The 22,956-nt window shown below is 31.9% G+C and overlaps 1 protein-coding gene across 1 annotated transcript in view; it reads left to right on the top strand.

Annotated features, from left to right (window-relative positions):
- Positions 1-22,956, top strand: part of LOC143053964 (replication factor C subunit 1-like) — a 43,734-nt gene that overhangs the window by 637 nt on the left and 20,141 nt on the right. The window contains exons 2-10 of the mRNA XM_076226792.1: positions 3,743-4,138; positions 4,695-4,788; positions 8,699-8,788; positions 9,481-9,674; positions 18,090-18,197; positions 18,679-18,727; positions 19,631-19,728; positions 20,299-20,451; positions 20,984-21,085. Of these exons, the coding sequence (XP_076082907.1) occupies positions 3,743-4,138; positions 4,695-4,788; positions 8,699-8,788; positions 9,481-9,674; positions 18,090-18,197; positions 18,679-18,727; positions 19,631-19,728; positions 20,299-20,451; positions 20,984-21,085 (1,284 nt within the window). The remainder of the gene's footprint in view (positions 1-3,742; positions 4,139-4,694; positions 4,789-8,698; positions 8,789-9,480; positions 9,675-18,089; positions 18,198-18,678; positions 18,728-19,630; positions 19,729-20,298; positions 20,452-20,983; positions 21,086-22,956) is intronic.

Here is a 22,956-nt window from a genome sequence, read left to right as displayed (position 1 = left end):
TTTACGGGTTCCAATTTCCTTTGTGGTACATTTCTTCTCTATAACACTCGTAGTTCGGACACTCCGTGAGGTAGTGTTGTGTTTCCTTTATAGTTCCACAGCTGCATAAATCGGTGGTGCTTTGCCCTGTGCGTTGTTTATAGTAGTTAAGCCAGTTCTTAGTTGTATTAAGATGCTGAAGAATGTTTTGGTTGGATAGTCAATGTTAGATGTTTTTATAAACAGTCTCTTCCTGTGTTGCTTAATTCCCATCGTCTTTGCCTCTTCAGCATGACACTCCTCAATCTTGTGTGCACCTTGTTTTACGTCTTGAAGGGTAATAATGTTTCTAAAGATTTTTGTCAATTTCTATAAATCTATAATTTTACCTGGCGACATATTTGATATTTTTGTTCAGAGACAGATTAGAAAGGGCCCACTTTTCTTGGGAAAATTTGATTGAAGCCTGACCGTGTTGGGTCCCCTTTTAGGCAGTAAGTGGACCCCAACTCATAAAATTTCTTGATCCTCTTCTGAAGTTTACAAACCTACTCAACTGGCGGTCACATCACTGTCATAATTTGTTACATGTAATCAGCAGTGTTTCCAAAGAAGCCGGAAACCGGCAGATTTTCCGCTGTTTACGGTGGCTTCAAGTGCGGGCTACTTCACTGACAAAAATATAAATTCAAAAAGAAAAAAATATTTTTTCAAATGTTTATAGGCAGCCGAGAGACGTATTGTCGCAAAGTCGTGGCCACGATAAACAGTGTTTACCTTGGGCTAAATATAGTTCACATGAATTCAGGGCACTGATTGTTTGTCTATTTAAAGTCAGAATGCATCGTTTCTTTTCAAAGATAACTAGAGAGACATTCCGGTGGTCATTGAACGATAACAATAGAGACTTTCCGATGGTCATTAACTCGTAGTTTTTGGCTTTTAGAACGTGAAGACCATCAGTTAGGATGACAATCTTATGTTATGGAATAATATCAGTCAAATAAAAGAATGTGCAGTAGATCATGTTGTTCAGAATCTGGAAAACAGTATCTTTTGAGGTTCATTTTTCAAAGCCCACGTGGTGTTCAGAGAATCAAGGTCAAAAACGAAAGTAGAATATTGTCAACTCTACCACAAATAAATAACATTTCCAAATGATTTATGCATCCGACTTATTGAACAGTTTACAAAAAAAGAGAAAATCAGAGGACATCAATTTTTTGTCCATTTTTGAGAAATGATTGTATGATTTAAATATATATACGTGTAACAGTCTGGAGAAAAAAGGGGGGTTCATTTGTTTACAAATGCACGTAGTTTAATATGCAAAATAAATCGATCAAAATTTCTAACAAATCAAATTATTAAATAAATAAAACTCCTTTTAAAGCAAATGAATTTAAAGCATAAGGTAAAGAAAATAAAAAACAAACCATTACAAAAAAAAATGAAATTTCTTCTGGATTTTTTTTCTTTTTTTCTTTAATTTCATACATAACAAATGGTCATTTGAAAGATGAAATTATGTGCCATGAAATTGCGAGAATGCTTGATTTTGCTCTATTTATGCCAGAGCTTCTGGGATCCTTGAGCGTCACCCATACCCCCTGCAGTAAGGCACAAAGCTTACAGCTTGGTAAGCTTGATGGGCGTCCGGCTGCACCGAACGCATGTTACAGCCACCTATAATTTTAATTCAGCCTACTACTTCAATTTCAAGGGAAAGCCCTGAATCAGAATACCTGAGCCCTTTTCCGACCCTAGATTTATTGTCAAAACGAATATATTGGGTCAGTTGGTAAAGGGCAAACAAAGGATATTTTAATTTAGTCCTGCCGGGTCATAACAATCCTCAAAATTAATTAATTTGTGAACAGAATCAGTCAGTCGGCATTTGAATTTTAATCTATTTATCATAAGATCACTATATTGCAAGGTTTAACATCTTTAACATGTAGTTTCATGACAAAATTGTAATAAACTGAAAAAAGAAATAAGAAGGCGTGTCTATCTAGAAATCTGTTTAAATTTATGAAATCAGATGTGTTTCTGTCCAGTTCTTATTTTAAACCAACCCCATGTATTCACTTATATTGTGTACCCTAATTAGCTTAAGCTGGTAAGAGGGTAAGAGCACCTCTGAACACAAAGAAAGGTAACTCAAATTTTATCCATTTTCTCATTAATACTGATAGACTTGCTCAAAATCTGTCTTCATCCTTCTAACTTTTGGACATTTAGGTTTAGGTCTTTTAGTCATGGTGCAATGATAAGCAGGGTTTTTGGAGGGGGAAGAGTGGTCTTCACTTATATATCCTTTATTTTTTAATGACATTTTTCGCTATTTTTATGTTATTTTGCATATTAAAAAGTACAAAAATCAGGGGTGTGGAAATATTTGTTGTGAGCACTTGTCCTCGGGCAAGTGAAACCTAAAATTTTACTTGTCCGAATTTTTTTTTAACTTGCCCTGATGATCCAAATAAATATTGAAGTATTTCTTGTAAGCTAATATATGATTCTTACTTAGCAATGTTGTGCATCACAAACAAATGAAATCTATAAACAAATAGATTTGTAAAAAAATTAGGAAAGTAGGAAATGGGTTGACATCAATAGGACAGAAACCTAACAGCAAACCAACCAATGAAATGACATGTAAAGGACAATTTTGCAGCAGTTTTTGAATAAAAATTGTAGCCATTAGGTACATATACTAAATTTGAGGACAGTGATTGAAGAAATGTAAACTAAATAATAGATAAACTATTGATTTTGTGGTGTTTCTCTCAACTGACACACTTGTTTTTTCCTTGATTATTTATTATTGTCTTGATGGGCAATTAAAGCATCCCTTTTATTTTCCACTTTGACAACAAATGATATTGACCTTTCATCTATAAATAAGACAAAAACTTAATTTATTTTCCGAATTTCCATAGATAGCCAGGGGCAATCTGATATCCACGATGTCTGAAATTTTGGCTTCCGTTTTTTTTATTAAATACTCTGTCCTCCATTTGCATTTAAGGTTTTCTACTCGACTCATGACTCTTTTTGTCTTGCTTGCCCACCTTTTTATTTATCAATCTGAATTTCGATACAAAATTTAAAGAAATAACACTTCCGGTAAATGATGGCTAAAACCTAATCGACGATCCCGGGTCAATGGCGAAAGTCAATGCAATGATACGCGACTCGGGTTCGCATACTTATTTTTATTTATTTTGGTAAGCGATCTATTTCCGGTATCATGTAATATTTATCGTCATGAACATTGATGTTTTTACTTGCTGAACATTGGTTTCTTTTACATAAATTAAACATCTTTATACGTTTTGAAATTAATTTTATGTTTTTGTTGGATTTGAACTTTGTCTTGTATATTTTTTTACTTGTCCATGGGCAACCAAGGCAAACATAATTACTTGTCCGGTTGATCAAATGTACGAGTCGGGCGAGTCGGGCATAGCATTTCCACACCCCTGAAAATGATGCAAATAAAAGTAATCATGGCTTGTAAGCTCATCATCAGTATACTAAAAGAAAAAAGAAGAGTATTGAGACTATTTCAAGCTATTTTTCTATAAAAAAACTCTGCAAAAAATTGTAACCCTTAAAAATCTGGTCACGCACTAAATCCCACATGGAGATGTTTATAACTTTCTTACGATGCATGTATACAAAATTGTATGCATATAATTGTACATCTATGTATTAAAGACTCTGTAGTTAATGTACAAATGTATGTTCTTTTCAGGATATTAGAAATTTCTTTGGAGCTCCAAAAATAACAAAGAACAGTAAAGAAGTACAAAAAGATGAAACTTCTTCCAAACCTGTTAAAAATGATAAAGGGAGAACATCCAAGTCACGCAGCAAATTAGAAAAACAAAATTCTAAAGATAGAGAGAAAAAAGTAACACCAAAAAAACAGGAAAGCAAAAGCAAGACAACCCCTCAGACATCCAAAACTGAAAGTAAGAAAACTGAATCTAGTAAAAAGACGATTATTCAGATAGATTCAGATGAAGATGAAAACGGAAACTTTTCAACGAAGACAAAATCAAGAGACAAACGTCAGTCCAGAGATTTGTTTATCGACAGTGATGATGATAAAACTCCTAAGAAAGCGTCTAAAAGGAAGAAAAAACAAGTAGGTAGAAATATAGAAATATTATCAGATTTTATCTTAAGATATAAAAAGAGCATTGTGGGAAGAAAATGATGAAATATCACAAACAGATTCATTGAGATTTGAAAGACCAAACAATGACAATTGTAATTAATAGAAAATATCTTGAAACGACAAAAATGATTCTATTCTGTTTATGTCTGTCCATCAAAAATTATTGGCATCTTTGGTACTAAGAAAATATATGAAACAATTCAATTGAGAAAACTAACAGCCTATTTTATAACAAAACAATTTACAATTTATGTAAACAAATACATGAAATATAAAAGGCCTGAACCAACAATAATATACATAAATGATCATTTGCTAATTCTTGCATTATGCTCCTACTGTGACCTAGAATGTCACATTTAAAGAGGTAATATTTTCATGATTTTATTTAAATCTCAAAATTAGTCCCTAAAAAATCTGATAAAAATATCCCATTTTACAGGATGACTTCTTTTTATATGTTTGCCTGATTCAATATAGTTTTTGATGGTAAAAGTTTTCATTGCCATGTACTTTATTTCAGATAAGCAGTGACGATGAAGAATCAGAAGAAGTTATCAAACCATCAAGTAAAAAGTCCAAGTCAAAAAGGAAGTCACACAGGGTCTTAGATTCAGGTGTGTTTAAATAGGATATAAAAATGATCAAACTAGTTATGAGAAAATGATACAAAATACTTAAAAAAGATAGTTTACAATACTGTAATTATGGTTAGGCCAATTAAAATTAATTAGTAGATTTTCATCCCGATTTTTTTTTTAAATGGGGCGGGTGGGAGGATTTTATTTTTAAAATTTTATTTCATATGAAACCCTCTTGGGACGAGTTCTTTGTAACGCGGGGGATATGAGCAAGTGTTAAATAAGCGGCTTATATCATGTATATATATATCAGGGATGATTCCAGGTGTTTTCAAATGGGTCCCTTGAACATCAAATTGGAAATTTTTATTCTAATTGGAAATTTTTTAAGCATAAAATCTAAGACGAAATAACATTATTTTCCTGTAAAACGGTTTTATTAAGTTTAACCTGTACACTGATGTTCATGCATTGTCATGTAAGTTGTAACATTTTGAATAATTCTGGATGGGCTACTGTTATTGCATGAATATCATTGAACATGATGCACTAGTCTATCATCTTAGCTATAGTTACCTAGGCCTGTTACAAAAACATATATTTCAGCTAACATAAACCACTGAAAAAAAATCATTCATCGGGTATTTTTTCAACAGCAGGTCATCTCTATAAATTTACCTTGATTCAAATTGATTTCAAATTGAACTGGTCAATTTTCGAATTAAGAAAAGCAATTACAAAAGTTCATATACTTAATTGATAAGATATTTAAAGCATTGAACCAGTGTTCTTTAAAATTATTTGGATCATCTTCAAAACTTTTGAAATAGTTCCATAATGATGACATCGTATTTCATGAATGGTCTATCATCAACATTATTTTCAAAAAACGCTCAAACTTTTGTCTTTTGAGGAAATAATTTCTTTTACAAAACAAGTTTTCATCATATTATATAACCGGCTCTGCTGGGCGATCTGCTTTTACGAGATCGGCGCCCATTAAACTATATCCATCAATGTTATATCAAAATTTGAATTTGCTCTCTGCCGAGGTCTGCTTTGACACCCATTTTTATCAACCTGCTGGGCGATCTGCTTTTACAAGATCGAATACTCCCATAACATATTAATCAATTGAATTCGTCTGCTAAAATTGTTTGCCACATGTTGACATAATTAAATCGTTGTTAATAAAATGCGATCGTAAACAGCATTCTTATCTGGATTTTAAAACGTTTTGGACAACAAACTATGAAAAATTATAGTTGCCTTAATCGGTGACAGAAACTTTTCCGGAAATATCAATTTTTATTCTATTTTCCTGAATTGGGAATTAATTTTCATGTACATTTTTTTGGGGCCGCTGGCCGATTTAAGGGCCGCTAAGCGGCCCTAAACTATATAGTGGAATCATCCCTGTACATACATGTATAAATATTCGTACATGATTTTTCAAACTCTTAAATAAATATCTCTGATTGGCAATCACTGTTATACATCTTATACATGTTATTGCCGCTTTACAAACCTATTTATAGTAAACATCAAAAACATGGAGAAATGCTCTCTTCAGTTGGACTATACCTACACCAAATTTATTTTGCTTTCTAAGCGATGGTTTGTAGTCCCCATAAAATTGACAAATTTTGTATTGGTACAAATGTATGCAACACAAGTATTATGAGTACAGAATAAAATGAAAACTCAAACAGTGTTCTGTGGTTCTCTGTTTATGTTGTTCATAAGCGTTTCTCGTTTTTTGTTTTTATACAGATTAGACCGTTAGTTTTCCGGTTTGAATGGTTTTACACTAGTAATTTTAAGGGTCCTTTGTAGCTTGCTGTTTGGTGTGAGCTAAAGCTCTGTCTTGAAGGCCGTACCTTGACCTCAAATTGTTTACTTTTATAAATTGTTACTTTGATGGAGAGTTGTCTCATTGGCACTCATACCACATCTTCTTATATCTATTGAAAGTATAATAGGGTTGATGCTAAAGCCAGATGCAAATATAATTATGATGTAAAACATAAACTTAACCAAAAAGGAGTTGTTGTTTAATTACTATATTGATGGTATTGGGACAGAGGTGTTTTCTGTTTGTCAACTTTTTTTTTAGCTCATCTTTGGAACAGGTTCATGCTTGTGTATGATGAAACTGAATTTTAAGCAAAATTAGAAGATCAAAGGGAGATTAAATAAACTCAAAAAGATTATAGAGGATAATTGTGAAATCAATTAACAACCAGTTAAACATAATAACTAAATAAACAAAACACTACTGTAATAATAACTCATAGTATTCAAACAATTGTAAATTATGTAAATAATTGCTTATAATTTTATCATATTTCTATATTTTATTTAATTCAATTTAGATAAAATAAAATAAAAGCTTATTATTATATATATATCTGAGTTAATTTTTAATAAATTCAAACAAATTATTACACTACAACACTGTAAATTCAGTATTTACATGTATTTTTTTCAGATATTTTAATACATGACATTGTATATGATCATATGCATTTGTTGGTCTTTATTTTCACAATAAACAAGATGAAAGATATCAATATCCATTATGATAAAAAGTTGCTTTATAGGGGAACCTGATTTTAATCAAATTAACAAGTTTGTCTACATGAATGTTAAGGGTAGTTAAAGCAGTTGATTCAGGACCATACGGGCAATACAACATTATGTACAATTTGTAGCAGATATATCTACTGGTACAAATAAGCAAATACATCTACTAAATACTAGACAAGCACTCCTGCAGTAAGAGAGCCATACAAGTGCTATCTAAACAAGCTTGAAATCTAATAAGCGTAAGAGAAAGTCCACAGGCTGAATACCTAAATATCAATATAGGAAATGGGGGTTGCAGAAATGCCATCTGAAAAAGACAAAAAAACAAACACCAATGTTGATGATACAGAAGCTATAACAGCATTAATGTCAATATAAAATTCGCTAAAATATACTATTGAGTCTTGGAAAGCAACGCTGGAAGAAAAGTAAAGAGTTTGTTAAAATGCTGAGACAGTACGTTTTTCTTGAAAAAAACATCACAAGATTCAAAATTTTCTTTGATTACAATCACAGTGTACCATCTATAGCATCATCAGTTAAACACACATGTACAATCATTCCATATTAAATAAAATTGTCATGTCATATGTTATTATCATTATGCATATATTTGTGACACCTTTAATAAAAGATTAATTACTTATATAATATATGTATTGTTTATCTAAAAAAAAAAACACACACAATACTGGAATACAATACTGGTACAAAATTTGTATGCCAGTATTGTGCACAATACTAGTATACTAGTATTGCGATCACCAACTACAGGAGATCCGGTTTTTTTTTTACCCATGTGTTCCACGATTCTGGCGCTTTGAATATCATTCACAGTCCAAATTTCCGGACACAAAGTCATTGCGTAAACAAAAACATAGTTTTCTAAACATTTGTGACATACAGCGATTTGCGTTCTTGTACACAGCGTTTTACTCGTAATCCGAATATGTCATGCCCTTCTCGTAATCAATATCTATTCTCGGTAGATGATGTTGTCATCATAGTACAGCAGAATATGTCGACTTAATCATTTTTGTTAGAATACTCTAAGAAATCAGACAAAATCGAAATTGAAACAGGAAGTTTTGAATGATGCGAAAATATCGATGTTAACGGTAACAGACATAAACAAAATCCGGAAATCGTAATTTTCAAAAATAAAAAAATCGGGGATGTTCATATCTCCCAAATGCACATAATATTACATGTACATACACATAATACATACAAACAGAAGAAATAACTTGATGTAACAACTGCTGCTTATGTGAAACCTAGATAAATGTCAAGTATGAATTTAAGTTTAAAAAAGAAATGGGTTTCAAATAGAATTGAATCAATTATTTTTTGACAGATGATGAAGAAGATCCAATTCCACAATCAGACAAGAAATCTAGAAAGAAAGGAGGTAAAAAGGCTGGTCCTATTTACCTAGATGAATCAGGTTGGTACATTCTGACAGAATTTTATTGATGTACATGTACTTTGACACTGATATGAAAATTGGTTGTACATTGATAAATGAATTAACTTCTTAACAAGTGTAACTCACTTTTCTTGAAACTGGAAAGCATGTCATGTCAATCTTTAACTCCTCCTACAGTGAACTATGTGCTCCAATGCTCAACTTTGAGTATTTTAAAATAACACTTTGCACTTTTCTTTGGGAGCACCATCTGTGTCTTCCAGACACAATAATATCTCAAAGAAAGTCCTACATTGACTTTGTAATAAAACAGTTATCACAGTGGAATGTGAGTCATAGCTTTGTCTAGTTTACTAGTTTTTTCAGACAAACATGTATAAAAGAAGAAATCATTCTGAAAGTAGGATATTTCGGTAAAAAATTTTTGGTCAATTTTAGGATTAAGATACTCTTTATATGCGATATACATGAATATTCAAATGTTTTATCACGGATTACGTTTTGAATTTTTCTCTGAGTTCAGTATTTTTGTGATTTCTATAGAAAAAACATGCAGTGACTTGTAGACTGAAGAATTTAAAACAATCCTTGATATTGTTCTATGTTCATTTCATCATTGTAAAAGTAGATGGATCGAGTACTTTGTACCAAAATAGGAAAATCCATTTTAAAGATAAGAAATCATGTTAACATTCTTATTTATTTTCAAGATGAAGAAAGAAGAAAGAAGTCTACATTAAATGCCTACTTTAAAACACCTAGTCCACAAAAGTCTAAGCTGAAAGAAGATGTGAAGAAACAAGATAGTAATGTAAAAAGAACCCCTGTCAGTGTGTTAGATTTCTTTGGTGGAGGATCAGTCAAAAGAACAGAAAGACCAACTGTTGTCAGTAAAAGAAAATTGGTAGGAATATAATTGTTTTGGGGTTAGAGATGGCATCAAATGCACCAAAATCTTTATTGTACAAACTTAAGGTCATGTCACACAATTTATTGATGATATGTTAATTAGATATTTAAGTTACATTATGTTGTGTATTTGAAAGACCATATTTGTATAGAAAACTTTTTTTTAATTAAGAATTACACAAGTAGCAATTAACTTAAATGGCTGTTCCATGTAACCATACATGGTACCCAGGAAAAGCACTTTAAAAATGGGGTAACACCCTATAGAGGCAATTAAAATTTCACTTACATTTCCACAATACAAAAAAATAGATTACCCACCCATAGTTGTGATTTGGAAGTACCTTCGCTGGGTCCCATGTATGTTTTTAGGGAACAGCCCTCAAAATAGGTTCAACTATAAACGTACAATCATGAACAAAGGGAGGTAACTCTTATTCATATTTGTAATTTGCCAGTTAATTTCTGACAGGTGGGGATGGATGGGGAGAATTTTGTTTATATGTATCAGAAAAAAATATCATGAAAAACTACCTATCAGATCTAAGAATTAAGACCTATCAGATGTAGAGTTTCTGTTCATATTGGGTGGATGGGCTTTCATGGGAAAAAATGACCTATCAGAATTTTTTACTGCAAGGATTGTACCCATCAGAATTTTAAATACAATACCAGATAATGCATTATACGTAACTGTCTACATTCAAAAGCACCCCTAAGATCTGACATAGACATTTTTGTAACCCCTAAGATGTAATTATTTCAAATTATTTACTGCTGCAAGACCCTCAGAAGTTTTTTGCATATAAGTGTACGTGTCAGATGAAAAACCCCAAATTTTCACCCCTAAGATGTATAAATTTTACACCCTCAGAAAGGACCATCCAACCCCCTTTAGCAGATATTAACTGGAATGGCCTAATACAGTTCAGAGTTGCAAAATGAAAGCAATCTTTCTAGGGTGTAATCTTCCTAAATATTAAAAGTTCTAGTATTTTAGTTATTTGGAAAAATGATTTAAACACATGTACTTAACATTTTATAACGCTGTCTGCAAAAGAAACAAATAAAGTTAAAAATTATGAAATGCCCTTTTACCCAAGATGTATTACAAAAGTATGTTGGCAGATTTAAGTTTTATATAGATGCAGGGATAGAATTTAGTTTAAAATGTTGTTTAGACCACAGGTTTACAGTAAATTTGTTTAGTCTAGTCCTGATAAAAATATCCAAGCCCTGAGTGACCTATGAGGGTCGCATTAGTGACCCGAACCTGCTAGGGGTTTTTTGGGCATGCCCCTCCCTTGAAAAATTTTCATAACTACATTCAATTTCCTGCTATCTGATACCATTCTGAATGTAAAAAGAGGTCTCATAATAGCCAATTTATGGAGTCTCAAAAAAGAAAGAAATGGAAAATAATTAAGATTATTATATTTTATTGATTTTTTTGGTGGAAGAAGACGTCAAGTCTTCTGAAGACCTATGGGACCGACTTTAAACTCATTGAGCCTCCGTAAGCCGCATTCGTTTCTGTGTATAACAATTTCATAACAACTTAAGATTCCTGATACCGATTTTTACACATGATTAAGCATCTGAATCATTTAATTTGTAAATTAGGATTGAAAAACAATCACTATCGTAAATATGACCTTTTTATTTATGTAAATTAATAGATTTCATCTCATACACATGAAATCCATGAACGTTATTTGTTTACTTGTAACCGGATGTTTTTACTGTAGATATTTGTAGTACGCATGCATGAATTTGGTATCGGGACAACTCGCCCTGTTTACAAGTTCGCCCTTGAAGTTACGAATTTGCAATCTTGCAGACAAGAAGATTTTGTTTTTAATAAATAAAAAGGATTTATTTCTTATTAAATTGGTGTCTTTATTCATTGTTTTCCTTGTCATGTGAACTAGATGCCTTTCTACTTCAAATGGTTTGAATCTATTAAGTATTAATAAAATTATTCAAGACTCAGTTGACAAGAGCAGTACGTTACTGTTGGGAGAATTTGATTAAACTCTAAATGCTCATAGAATAAGAAATATAATTGAAACTGAATGTACCTCCTTCTGAATAATTTATTGCAATATAAATATAAATCCCTTTTGACAAGAGAAATCTGACTTTTGTCAGAAATATTTTTTTCACATGTGCAAAGGTAATCACGTGTGGCGGCCATATTGGTTTGTTTACAAATATGTGAAGAAGCCTGTTAAATAGTCTCTGAAAGCGTAAACTTTATGCAATACTATTTAATCAATCATGATTATTTTCATATATTTAAATTTGATTATTTAAAGAAATAAAATTATAACAATTACGATTTTAGATAAGAGATTCTACTCAGACATGCTGTGATCTATTTATAGCCAAATTACTTTACCGGTGTGAAAATGTAAATAATTTGTTTACTAAACAAGTAAAAACAAACTATGGATGGAAGATAATAATTTACATAAATATTTCAGGACATTTGATTGATTTTCATAAATATAGGATTGAAAAACTGCAAGTGGAAACAAATTTAATCATTAGCTACATAAGGCCACGGTTTTTTTATTTGTTGGTTTACGAATCCGCCGACCCGATTTTTGCCGATTTTCAGAATAAAAATAAAATTGACTTTTCATGCTTTTTTATTCCCGCCGACCCTTTTAAATGCATTATCCCTGAAAAATAATTAAATTTTTCTTTATTATGAAATGAAATGCATTAATCATTAACAAAGTTGACTGTAACCCTTTCTGTTGTGAAAAATAATTTACGTTTCTAAAAATAGACAAATCAATTATAACTGACCTTGAAATGTCTTTTGTGCAAATCATTTTGTGGAACGAAACCTGTGTTTAAAACCACTTACAAAATAAGTTCGTTTCCCTTATTTGTCATCAGTCCGTAAGATGCATCATCTCAGAGAAATAGACTTGTCCAAATGTGGACAGGTGGAATACATCAATTAAAGTACTGAATATTAACAAATCATTTGAAATTTTCATGTTTCATAGATAACAAAAAATATCGATCATTGGGATAAAAACCGGATTGCATGACAACTGATTAACCCGATATTGTCGTTTTTCCAGTGGACGAGTCTATTACGTTTTTCGACACGTGTGTTGAAACTTATTTTTGTACGACGTTTTTATATTTTTTTCTTTATCAGTTTTTGTGCTTGAAGATCATTATTCACCAAGTTTTCTGGAATTGATTGAGAGCTACGCGAATCTGTTTTTCTTGTTTGTGAAATGACGATTTAATTTCGTCTTTGTCCGTGCAACCCCCCTTTTTTACAGGAAAATATTCAACGATGTCATGCGATGTTCATGATCACTGATCAATAATATTTCAACGAACTTAATGTTAAGAAATGATGACAAAACAGCATATAAGACCAACATTTTGTTAGTAAGGTGAAATATATATTTTATTTTGCATATTTTTTCTGTTTTGAAAGATATTTTTTTTCTTTTTTTTTCCGACCGACCGACCCGACTTTTTTATGCGAAAAATCCGTAAACCAACAAATTAAAAAACCATGGCCTAATCAGCTGATAATTTTTCTCGCAAACATCATGGTGATGTAACTGATAAAAATCACTCCATCAATCCTCCAGCCCTTTCACATATTAAGCAATAGATCTACTTATTATTGTAGAATATTCATTGAATATACATTCATCGTCTAATTGAATATATCGGGTAATCGGATATTTTTAGCTGAAATTTTGGGTATCCGATTGTCCGGAGTCTACTGTACTACCATAAACATGATAAAGATAGTAAATATTTTTTTTTTTCACTAATTTTTTGACATAATACTGGTTGTAACATATTTTATGTTTGTATTCAGGTTGGGACCCCCCCCCCCCCCCCCCCCAATTATGAGTGATGTCCCTTAAATAAGGGACTGCTCCTAAAACAAGGGGTCATTTTACTGTTGAATAAAAAAGAAAGAACATTTTTAAGATTTTTATTAAACTCAAAAGTGGGAAAATTCTCATATTTGGAACAACTTTTCTAAATGAGGGGTCAAGTTAATAAAGAAGATATAAGTTTAGAAACAACAGAAAATTCTTTTGACACATTTTGACCATTTAGTACTTAAGGCCTAAATTAAAATATTGTTTGTTTGCCCTTTTCCGACCCTATGTCTTGAAACAGGGTAGGTAGGTAGGTAAAATATTTTATTTTTCTTTCCCAAAAAATAACTTAGTTCGGTACATTTTTGTCATGGGTAGGCAGGTAGATATAATATTTTATTTTATAGATACAAAATATGTCCGGGTAGACATACCATGCATACTTTGTACATTACTATATGATCTGTATGGAAAATTTGGCGATTTTACTGCCAAATATTCTCCCCTTTACAGACCTTTGGTTCATGTTAGATATAAATCAGAATATATCAATGCTGGTCAAAGGCATCGTTAACATAATCATCCTGATCTACGGACCAAAGGCCATCCCTACATAGGATACAAAGTCTGTTTACAAAATATTGTGTACACACATTGATAATTTAGTATTGGAGGAACTTTTTTTGAATGAACCCAGCTCTTCAAGTATAAAGACACAGAGTAACATTTGTTAAATCATGATTTCAAAGCTTTCAATACAACATCCATTTCAAACAAATTTATGCTTTGAAACTCAAAACGCAAGTGTTCGTTCATGTCAAATGCTCACATGATACAAAACTGACTGGACCTTATACGGGAAAGATAAAACCCGAGAATTCTGGTAAAAAAGTTTTGAGCGGGAAATACAAATATAAGATTAATTTTTGGTAGGAACGAAAAATAAAATAAAATAAAATCTTGCTGGTAAACACAAATAAAAGATTTTCAGGCGGAACGAATTTATAGGGTCGGTCGGTAAAGGGCAAACAAACAATATTGTAATTTAAGCCTAATAGATGCATAGTTCTTGGGGGAAATTTTCATCAAATAATATGAATAAAAATGAGCTCATTTTTATACGACCGCAAAATTTGAAAAATTTTTCGTCGTATATTGCTATCACGTTGTCGTCGTCGTCGTCGTCGTCGTCGTCGTCCGAATACTTATAGTTTTCGCACTCTAACTTTAGTAAAAGTGAATGGAAATCTATGAAATTTTAACACAAGGTTTATGACCACAAAAGGAAGGTTGGTATTGATTTTGGGAGTTTTGGTCCCAACATTTTAGGAATTAGGGGCCAAAAAGGGCCCAAATAAGCATTTTCTTGGTTTTCGCACTATAACTTTAGTTTAAGTTAATAGAAATCTATGAAATTTTGACACAAGGTTTATGACCACAAAAGAACGGTTGGGATTGATTTTGGGAGTTTTGGTTTCAACAGTTTAGGAATTAGGGGCCAAAAAAGGGCCCAAATAAGCATTATTCTTGGTTTTCGCACAATAACTTTAGTTTAAGTAAATAGAAATCAATGAAATTTAAACACAATGTTAATGACTACAAAAGGAAGGTTGGTATTGATTTTGGGAGTTTAGGTCCCAACAGTTTAGGAATTAGGGGCCAAAAAGGGACCCAAATAAGCATTTTTCTTGGTTTTCGCACCATAACGTTAGTATAAGTAAATAGAAATCTATGAAATTTAAACACAAGGTTTATGACCATAAAAGGAAGGTTGGTATTGATTTTGGGAGTTTTGGTCCCAACATAATAAGGGGCCCAAAGGGTCCAAAATTAAACTTTGTTTGATTTCATCAAAATTGAATAATTGGGGTTCTTTGATATGCCGAATCTAACTGTCATGACTGTGTATGTAGATTCTTAACTTTTGGCCCGTTTTCAAATTGGTCTACATTAAGGTCCAAAGGGTCCAAAATTAAACTTAGTTTGATTTTGACAAAAAATGAATCAGTTAGGTTCTTTGATATGCTGAATCTAAAACTTAGATTCTTGATTATTGGCCCAGTTTTCAAGTTGGTCCAAATGGGGGTCCAAAATTAAACTTTGTTTGATTTCATCAAAAATTGAATAACTGGGTTCTTTGATATGCCAAATCTAACTGTGTATGTAGATTCTTAATTTTTGGTCCTGTTTTCAAATTGGTCTACACTAAAGTCCAAAGGGTCCAAAATTAAACTTAGTCTGATTTTAACAAAAATTGAAATCTTGGGGTTGTTTGATATGCTGAATCCAAAAATGTACTTAGATTTTTTATTATGGGCCCAGTTTTCAAGTTGGTCCAAATCAGGATCTAAAATTATTATATTAAGTATTGTGCAATAGCAAGTCTTTTCAATTGCACAGTATTGCGCAATGGCAAGAAATATCTAATTGCACAATATTGTGAAATAGCAAATTTTTTTTTAATTAGAGTTATCTTTCTTTGTCCAGAATAGTAAGCAAGAAATATCTAATTGCAAAATATTGTGCAATAGCAAGATTTTTTTTTTATTGGAGTTATCTTTCTTTGTCCAGAATCAACTTAAATCTTTGTTATATACAATATACAATGTATATTCACTTTTTACTACCAACTGATAAATTAAAATAATCTTTACCATTCAGTGATAACAAGCAGTTTTTTTACATCTTAATATGTTATGATGTATTTAAATGAGTAGTTATTGTTGCAAACGCCATTAGAAATTTTAATTGAGATTAGTTTTGGAATAAGGGAAAGGGGGATGTGATTAAAAAAATTGGGTTCAATTTTTCTCATTTGAAATTTCATAAATAAAAAAGAAAATTTCTTCAAACATTTTTTTGAGAGGATTAATATTCAACAGCATAGTGAATTGCTCTAAGAGAAAACAAAAATTTGAAGTTCATTAGAACACATTCATTCTGTGTCAGAAACCTATGCTGTGTCAACTATTTAATCACAATCCAAATTTAGAGCTGAATCCAGCTTGAATGTTGTGTCCATACTTGCCCCAACCGTTCAGGGTTCAACCTCTGCGGTCGTATAAAGCTACGCCCTGCGGAGCATCTGGTTTATAGTGGGTTGTAATGTTCTTCCAATAAGGTTACCCCTCATTTGGAGGGTTTTGGAGTGTTGTTCCCAACCTGTTAAAGGTCCATCTTTGTGTGCATAATTCAAAATTTGAAATTTCAACAAGCATCTAATATTCTTACGCAAGAAAATAAACACTGATCTGCTAGCTTCATCTCTTCTACCGATTTAATAACTAGAATCATGCAAACAGACTTAAGAAAAAGGCATGTAAGTTCATCATACAAATATGACACTTTTTCTAGACAATCCAGATCGTGCAAAATACTTCGCTTAAAATTGTAACCTTAAAATTGTTGTTGTGCACTAAAAACCCCTATGGGAACTTTCAAAAGTTAGCGGGTATGTAACAAGCCTTACTATTTTTATGCTCCATTTATGGGCATTATGTTTTCTGGTCTGTCCGGTCGTCCTGCTTCTGGTTATAAAGTTTATGGTCGAGGAAGTTTTTGATGAAGTTGAAATCCAATCAACTTGAAACTTAGTGCACATGTGTTCCTTATGATATGATCTTCTTAATTTTACTGCCAATTTAAAGATTTTACTTAATTTTCACAGTCCACTGAACATAGAAAATGATTGTACGGATGGGAAATCCATGTACTTATGACCTTTTCTTGTTTGAAGAAAAAAAAATACATCATAACGATAATGGATCAAAGCAGCCTTGGTAAGTGGGGCTGCTTTTGTGGTAATTCAGGTTACCTTTTATTCCCCTTCTTCCACCTCAGAGCTATCAGCTCTTTGATTTATTTATTGTCTGGGTTGAGTTCAATGTCTGTTTCTTCTGATGAAAAATCCTGATCATCTTTGACTTCCTCCTCCATGTTATTTTATTGGACAAAAGTCTTGATCTCTAAACATTTTTTGTCTGTTTCATTATGCTGAAACCTCATTCTGAACTTTCAGACAGTATTAATACAAATGAAATTGACCTCAGCTTGTATCATCACTGCCTGCAAGTTCAGCTATTGCAGAACAAGGTTTCAGTATAATGAAATTCCCCCTCCTGTCTATTTTTCTTTTGCCCTCTGGTTTTTTAGCTCCTGTTAAACACTTCCACATTGTTTACTATAAATAATTGAGTGAGTTGTAACCTTGAACTTGATCATAGTCAAATACGCTCTTTAATATTTAGAAGAATAATCTTATTTAAAGCATCAAATAAGACTGCAATTTTTTTTAAACAAACACCGCATGGCACAAAATTTCCGGAAATTGAAAATTGTAAATTGTCTAGACACATATGATGAAACAACTTATCCTAGACCGACCGCAATTCTTCTAGCCTCGGGCTATCGGTCCTGCATTAATTTAGAACCCTGAGATGGTTTTGGATCATTTAGACAGACTGCTTGATATTTAACATCAACAACATATAATAATGGCTGACAATTTGAATGTTTTAATACTTTATGTACAGGAGGAAGATGAAGAAGAGAAAGACAAGTTTGATGATATGGAAATGCATGATGATGATGACTTCTTGAAAACTTTAGAAGATTTAGATGAAGCAAGACCACCTAAAAAGGTACATTTTCTGTTTAAGATGATTGATAACCTAGTTGCATTTTGATCATGGATGTCAACATTTTAGTTTCTGGACAAAATCTTTTGATCAATTTTATAATTAGAAATATCTTTACCAACCTTGAAGACCTTTTTATTTTGTGGCCAAAGGTCAGAGTCACAACAGCTATTGATAGACTGACTCTTGGTTTCCAATATATGTCTGTTGAACTATATATCCAGGCTGAAGACAAATTTACAAAATACTCTTCTCTACCGTACTACTTTTACCTATGTTTATCGTGTGTTTTTGTACAAATAGCAGAGCAATCTTTCTTGTTAATCTAATTTCTGAGTTAATTAAAATCTCATTAATTCTAACAAGATGAATATTGAAACATTTATTTAGTTGTTATCTTTTCTATTAGAAAAGTGCAGGAAAACCTGATGTGTTCTATTTTTATTAGTGTCAGTACTTTTCATTGTTATGTTGTTTTTTACAGGCAAGAGTTGATTCACCAGAGAAAGAAAAACCAACATCAAAACCAGCTGGTAAGATATTAAAATGTATTCATTTATTATGCCCCACCTACAATAGTAGAATGGCATTATGTTTTCTGATCTGTGCATCTGTCTGAGGGTCTCGCTTCAGGTTAAAGTTTTTGGTCAAGGTAGTTTTGGTGAAGTTAAAGTCCCTATGATATGATCTTTCTAATTTTAATGCCAAATTGGAGTTTTGAACCCAACTTTACAGTTCACTGAACATAGAAATTGATAGTGCGAGTGGGGCATTTGTGTACTATGGACACATTCTTGTTTTTATAAAATCATATTTCAGTTACTGTGGATTCATTATTATTCATTGGGTACCAATTTTGTGGGTACAGGTAAACCAAGAAATTAAATGTTCAATGAATGACAAATTTTGTATATTCTAATGGCGATCTGTAAACATAAGATTAATGAATATAGTTTACTGAGAAGACTGTTAAGGGCTTTAATTCAGAAAAAAACACAATTATTTACACTAAATCAGAAGAAAAAAACCCAGAATAATTTATTCTATATCAGAAAAAAACAGAATAGTATAAACTTTACACTATTTCAGAGAAAAACAGAATAAGTTATACTTAGTCAGAAAAAAAACAATAATGTATAATTGTAGAATAAAATGAAATAATTTACACATGAGACTTAGTCATGTTAGTTTAAGATACAGTCTGCACCAAAAACTTTTTCAACTACTTTTCTGAAGACAATTATTCTGACATTTTTCTTATTGGTCCAAACAAAGTTTTGCAAAAATTTATTAGTCCTTATGAAATTTTACTAGTCTGGGGCATCGGACTAGTGGCTAACCGTGAAGACTGAAGATAACAAAATTTTACTGATTAATAATAAAATTAAATTCAGTATTTGAATGACAATTTCACACACTTACATATACTTTTTCAGGCACAATAGCCAGCAAACTTGCAGCAAAAGCAAAATTCCTTGTGGAAGAAACACCAGAGAAAACCAAATCAAAAGATGTATCTGGTCTAGAAAAGAAGGTTTTATATTTAAAGACTTCAACATTGAATTTTTCAGTACAATTAAAAAAAAGGATATAATTAGATATAAGAAAATCCAGTGCAGGTCACTGGTCTTTTTCTTGCATTATATTGTGGATTCAGTATTTTTTATTGTCTGAAAACTTTTCTAGGTTTGCCCTCATATGGAAATCTCAAATTCTAACATTTGAAAGCCAAGGATGAATAAATACCTTAAAACATGAGGAGCAATATGATTCAGAGTTACTTAAAAATAGTCACTCAGCTACGATCAATGTTGTTTGAGAGTGTTTAAATTACTCATTGCGTTATAAGTTAAAGTTTTTCTGTAGAAATTGTAACTAGTGATAGTCAGTGATTTACAATATTTAGGTACAGATTTACTTCCTGGTCTCTTTTGATTAAACTTAGTAAAACTCTATTGTGAAACACCCACATTTACCAGCACTTAGTATGAAAAAGTCACCACCATGAGAAATGTTTTGACTAAATATCCTAGTGTATATTTTCATAATAATAGGTTCCATATTTGTAATCTAATCTGAAGTTTTTTTGTATGTTTAATTTTAGTCACCAAAGAAAGAATCTCCTGTAAAGAGGTTTTCTCCTGCTAAACCAGAGAAAATCTCCCCAAAGAAACCATCATCGAGTGCTAGTGAAAAAGCCAGTACACCAAAACCTGATAAGGCAGCTCATCCTAAAGTCAGTCCTAGAAAAACAACTGTAAGTAGATTAAAAATATATGTCATGAAGTCATTTAGAATAGAACTGACAGTTACACCTTCAATTCCTGGATTGTGTGTAGCTATTGCATAGAATTTCAATTTGCTTAATGTAAATTATAGATTTTATTATTAGCTTCTTTCAATTCAGAAATACAAATATTGCATGAGGATTTTGATAGAAGGTTATAATCATGTTTATAAAATTTCAGAATTGAAGCATGATCATTTAAAAAAAACCCAGGTAATCATTATCAATGGTAATGAATTCCAAGCATTTATTTCTAGCTCTACTGAAATCAAAAGTCAAATTTACTTAAATAGAATCAAGAAGATTAGAGATATATGTCAAAGAGACAACAAACCAATGGCACAAAAAAATAAAAGACATCTTGACATAAAAAGTCTTCAACAGAAAATATGATAAAACAGAGAAAATAAGATGACAAAAATGAAACAGGAAGCAGTATTTTGTGTCTATGCTCAAAACTGAATACCTCAAAAAAAATTTTTTTTTAATTATATTGTTTCAGTCTCCAGAAACTCCTGGTACACTGGAAAGAAAGGGATCGATGTACAAATCTTATCTAACCAGGGAAGGACCACAAGCTCTTGGGTCTAAAGAAATACCAGAGGTAACTGCTTGTATAAACTACAAGAAGAGGACTACATTGTATCTAAAGACATTTCAGGTCTTTAGTCCATATGGTTCTTCAATGCATTCATAGAGTTAAAAAAAAGTGTTTCCAGTGTGAGAAAACAGTTAGTTAAACCCTAGTAGAGTAATTACATAGATTATACAAAAGTTATTAGAAAAAAAGAAATGAAAATTTTAAGACATTTGTAACAGGGAGATGAAAATGCTTCAGATTATAATTATCTCCCATTTACTATAATATTCAGCTGTACAAAAATGTTTTGTAGCTCAATGAAAATACATTATACTCATTTTGTAAAAAAAATGCATTATCAATTACTGGACTATTAAAAAAATGCATGAAACATATGTCGGACAAGTTAAAAAATGCATTATACACATGCTGTAAGATTGAAAACATTCATTAAAGACATGTCTTAAGTAAGAAATTCACATACCAACTGATTAAAAATGTGTTTCGTATCCTAATCAATACACACATTTAACAAGTCAGATACTCATGAAAGTATAAAAACACATATATACTTCCAGTACACCTTGTTAACAAGAAAATTGGGCATTGATGAAATCACTTTATCAGAATGTGCATATTTTTAGCTCACCTGGCCCAAAGGGCCAAGTGAGCTTTTCCCATCACTTGGCGTCCGTCGTCCGTCGTCCGTCGTCTGTCGTCCGTCGTCGTCCGGCGTCGTTAACTTTTACAAAAATCTTCTCCTCTGAAACTACTGGGCCAAATTACACCAAACTTGGCCAAAATCATCATTGGGGTATCTAGTTTAAAAAATGTGTCCAGTGACCCGGCCAACCATCCAAGATGGCCGCCATGGCTAAAAATAGAACATAGGGGTAAAATGCAGTTTTTGGCTTATAACTCAAAAACCAAAGCATTTAGAGCAAATCTGACATGGGTAAACTTGTGTAACAGGTCAAGATCTATCTGCCCTGAAATTTTCAGATAAATCGGATAACCTGTTGTTGGGTTGCTGCCCCTGAATTAGTAATTTTAAGGAAATTTTGCTGTTTTTGGTTATTATCTTGAATATTATTATAGATAGAGATAAACTGTAAACAGCAATAATGTTCAGCAAAGTAATATTTACAAATAAGTCAACATGACCGAAATGGTCAGTTGACCCCTTTAGGAGTTATTGCCCTTTATAGTCAATTTTTAACCATTTTTCGTAAATCTTAGTAATCTTTTACAAAAATCTTCTCCTCTGAAACTACTTGGCCAAATCAATCCAAACTTGGCCACAACCATCTTTGGGGTATGTAGTTTGAAAAATGTGTCCAGTGACCCAGCCATCCAATCAAGATGGCCGCCATGGCTAAAAATAGAACCTTGGGTAAAATGCAGTTTTTGGCTTATAACTCAAAAACCAAAGCATTTAGAGTAAATCTGACATGAGGTAAATTTGTTTATCAGGTCAAGATCTACCTGCCCTGAAATTTTCAGATGAATTGGACAACCCGGTTTTGGGTTGCTGCCCCAGAATAAGTAATTTTAATGAAATTTTGCTGTTTTTGGTTATTATCTTGAATATTATTATAGATAGAGATAAACTGTAAACAGCAATAATGTTCAGCAAAAAAAGATTTACAAATAAGTCAACATGACCGAAATGGTCAGTTGACACCTTTAGGAGTTATGCCCTTAAGGGCATACGATACAGTTTTGATCCTGTATTTACAGTTTGATGAAAATTTCCATATAGGCTATTTTTTGCCTGATTAAATCAAATATGTTATAAAAAATATACCTCCATGTGCTACTTTTTGAGTTAAATGAGGTCGAACTTTTGTATATTTGCTCAAAATTCGGATTTGTGGCCGTATTTTTTCTTTCGA

The sequence above is a fragment of the Mytilus galloprovincialis genome, chromosome 12 (assembly GCF_965363235.1).
Source record: "Mytilus galloprovincialis chromosome 12, xbMytGall1.hap1.1, whole genome shotgun sequence".
NCBI lineage: Eukaryota > Metazoa > Mollusca > Bivalvia > Mytilida > Mytilidae > Mytilus > Mytilus galloprovincialis.
This window is presented reverse-complemented; position numbering and strand designations above follow the sequence as displayed.